Raw genomic sequence first — 3582 nt, forward strand, 5'->3', positions numbered from 1 at the left:
TTCAAAAGAAGCATCTAATAGTCCCAAAAATTTTAGCGTGCTGCAACTTTCTTTTTTATTCCAACTCCAACTCTCTCCATTCAACAAAAAATTTGAAAAGCCAAAAACATAAATAGCAAATGTATGCAGACAAGTTTCACAGAAGCTGCCATACGCACTTGCAAATAGATTACATAGTGGAACAAGCATTTGGATTTTCATCACTGAACATGGTATAAATCTCACTATCCCAACAGGGGTCGAGCACCAAAGGTTGTTGTATCTGTAATTGCTCTGAGGTTTCTTGTAATGCTGAATCCCCATCTTCTTTGTCTGAATGTGTGTCATCACCTTCTTCGTTGATCAAAATTTCCACTCTCTTTCCAGTTTTCTTCTTAATTTTCTGCACAACTTTTTCAGGATTGATTCTACCTTTCACTGCCACTCTTTGCCTAGGCATGTCGGTCATAAACGTCTCAACCCCTACATTTTGTGGTTTTTGCAATACATCCAAGGCGAAACAGAAAGAAATTTATGAGCGCTGTAAAATCATTGCCATGAAACAGACGTACAAATTTACATTACAGAAGCAAATTCAGGGTTTAAGAATTCGTAGGATGAAATATGTGTGCGTAGGAAGTTATTCCGGGGGGGGGGGGGGGGGGCTTCCTCTAGTCTAATCTTGATTACTTTTTGTGGGGCAAAACTTATTTTTATTCAGGATGCATTTCAAAGAATTATCTGATCAAGGAAATTAAACGAAAAGATGAATAATATCCAAATCTTTTGTAAAGATGTTCCAGATTTTGAGGATGGTTGCTCTGCCTCCTGCCTAAAGATCTATTTACGTTAATACGATTAGACGTGCATATATTGATTCAAGAAACATACAACCTTCGAGATCAATGCATGCAAAATCTTGTGAATGAAGAATAGTGAAAACATATATAAGCCGGAGAAAGGAAGAAATTAACCTTTGATTTTGGAAATGGCTTTTGCAACACTTCTTTCGCAATGCATTGCAATGCATAATTGTAGCAAATGTCAAGATGATCAGTACAAAAACGATGATAAAACTCAAAGTCCAGCTGTGGAAGACTTGAGAATGTTCATAGGAAAATATTTGCTTTCCCTTAACCTATAAAAGTTAGCCAATTTCTTTAGTACATACAGGCTGGAGAATAATGGTGGAAAGAATAATTTAAGGTCCTTCAGTCCACTTTCTTTAGGAATTGAATAATGCTAATAAATTAAGAAATTAGTCAAGTCTCATTGGCGATATATTCTTAGTGGACATGCGCGCAAATCTTTGCAGTAAATCAAACAAGGTCAAAGTTTAAGAAAATCAATATATTCATCATCAGCGCAGTTTAAACAATTGAAACACAATTATCAGTAACAATACAATGTCAAGAAAGAGAAACCCCAAAAAAAAAAAAAAAATTAAAGAGAGATGATCAGACTACTTAGTCATTTGACATCTCAGCACGCTTCTTCAACAAATCAAAAATTTCCTTCATGCTAAAGGATTAATAACGCGGCAGTTTTTCCTAATTTCTCCGGCGGTTCCAGTCAGCACTTCAATGTTTCCCATGTTCACCATTGATCTTCCGAACTCAAAGAAGAAATTTCTTGGAAATTGCAGCCGATTCACGATTGCAGCTGAATCGGCATTTGTTAGAAGTGCTGCATCAGATTGGAATAGGCCCTTCTTTTGGTTGAGAATGGTGAAATAATGAGTATCAAATGAACGAGAGCTCTGAGGATCCATTCCCACAGTTGTTGCGGGGTTGGCCGGGTTGGGGCATTGTTGCTTCAAAGTTCCAGCGTAGGTTGCATCAAGACTTGGATCCATATCACCTTTGCCAGTGAAATTGAAAAGCCTTCTCGAGAAAGCTCCACAGTGGGCTACTCCAATGGTGTGTGCACCTATTTCAACAAAAATTTAATATATGAATATGTAACAATTAATATTTTTGCATGAAATTTTGAATTCATAGGATAACCACATTTTTCCATTGCATTCATGTTATCTCGGGGATTATTTGGTGTTCTGTTTGTCAGAACAAGAACACTAGTGAATTATGTAGGTAGTATGTTATGATTAATCTTAATTAATTTTGTAGTGCAGATGATTTTACCTGATAGTGCCACGAGATCATTAACGTTGAGATTTTTCTTGGCAAACAACTGTTGAAGGGTAGGAAAGTCTGAGAATGGAGAAGGCAAGTTTCCATTGACATCAGATATAAGAGACACCCTGCTGTCTCTTCTTCCGGTAGGAACTTCCCACAAATTCCGTCCAAACTGCAAGATATAACATGAGTAATATTAACTAGATTGCAAGTCATCTCTAAAGTTCTTTTTGCTTGGTTTTTCATGCGGTGCTGGCTGGTTCCGAATCTTTCCTACAGGCCAGCTACGGTGTATGATTGTTTACTTGCATGGGGATTAATAACAGACATAAACTGCAATTATATCAAGTTCTAGTTTCTCCTTTGTGTGTGTCTATATATATATGTGTGTGTGTATATTTCACTATAGTGGTAAGACTTACAGGAAAGGAAACAGCGTCACGAGCAGCCAATGCAAGAATATCTGCGCATGATACAATACCCGGGCAAGCTTTTTCCACTTGTGCCTTGATATTATCAATTGCTTCAAAGCCTCCTAGTGTTTGATTAGGTCTTGCATCCTTCTCTGATTGATTAGTTCCAACTGTGTCCAGGAGTATAGAGGCATCGCATCCCTGAAATTTTAGTGGGTTCAACTTAATTTAGCAAGATATATATATAAGCAATGCCAAAGCAGCCCACCTAAAAAATGAATGCATGGCTGTCCTTACTGTTTCTACATGCATGAAAAAAGATGTTCACTAATTCAACCGAGAAACAAAATGATGAGTCATGATACGCATGCATTGCATGCAGGCCTGAAAATAGTCGCCTTACCTTAACAAAGCAGTCATGGTAGTGCACCCTAAGCAATTTAGGAGCCAAGGTAGGGTCACTTCGCACTTTGCTTATTGTGAGGGCTTTCACAAGCATCTCAGCTTGGGGACAGCGAGTAAACCTGTAAAAGTTAGGTCTCAATCCCCCACCACCAGGGGCACCACCTCCTGCATTTGTAACCGTAATGGCTCCAAACACAATAATTGAGAGCAAAAGCAGAAGGCTAAACTCAGACTTCATTTTTTTTTTTTTTGTTTGAAAAAAAAAATCTGGCTAGTAAAATTTAAGTAGGAAAGTAGAGTAATATCACAAGCAAGAAGTAGCTAGAAGACTAAAGCTGAAAGAGAAGTTCGTTGGAGAAGCACACAGGAAACCTTGTAGTATGGCCCCCTTTTATAGGAAGTGGGAGCAATCCTATTCGAAGCAAGAGGGAAATTTCGGGAGATTATAAAAATCAACCTGCAATTTGGCCTTAGCCTAAGGGTCGGGAGAAGACTTATTTGTTCATATTTTCAAGTGGCATTCGTCTCCCAGTTTAGATAGAACTGCTATATAGTATCACTTTTCTCTTGCACGTCTGGCCATTTTCTCAATAATTTTTTCGACTTTCTATGATAATGACAGCAAAAGTCAGCGTAGAGATCTGATGATA

General features: G+C 38.0%; 1 protein-coding gene across 1 annotated transcript; it reads right to left on the reverse strand.

Moving 5' to 3' along the window:
• Positions 1-1314: 1314 nt before the first annotated feature.
• LOC113734007 (peroxidase 24) lies at positions 1315-3273 on the reverse strand. Its single transcript, XM_027260291.2, has 4 exons — positions 2931-3273; positions 2537-2728; positions 2121-2286; positions 1315-1908 (listed from the first exon to the last, which is right to left on the reverse strand). The coding sequence occupies exons 1-4, from the start codon at positions 3168-3170 to the stop codon at positions 1496-1498; spliced, it is 1011 nt and encodes a 336-aa protein (XP_027116092.1). The 5' UTR covers positions 3171-3273; the 3' UTR covers positions 1315-1495.
• Between the last annotated feature and the right edge of the window lie 309 nt (positions 3274-3582).

This window comes from Coffea arabica, chromosome 3c (genome assembly GCF_036785885.1).
Source record: "Coffea arabica cultivar ET-39 chromosome 3c, Coffea Arabica ET-39 HiFi, whole genome shotgun sequence".
Classification (NCBI taxonomy): domain Eukaryota; kingdom Viridiplantae; phylum Streptophyta; class Magnoliopsida; order Gentianales; family Rubiaceae; genus Coffea; species Coffea arabica.

Bases quoted from the DNA above. Each gene is read 5' to 3' on its own strand.
- LOC113734007 (XM_027260291.2), bottom strand. From the start codon at position 3,170: ATGAAGTCTGAGTTTAGCCTTCTGCTTTTGCTCTCAATTATTGTGTTT. The intron at 2,729-2,930 runs GTAAGGCGACTA...CTAAAATTTCAG, and splicing joins ACCATGACTGCTTTGTTAAG to GGATGCGATGCCTCTATACT. The intron at 2,287-2,536 runs GTAAGTCTTACC...TATATCTTGCAG, and splicing joins GTGACGCTGTTTCCTTTCCT to TTTGGACGGAATTTGTGGGA.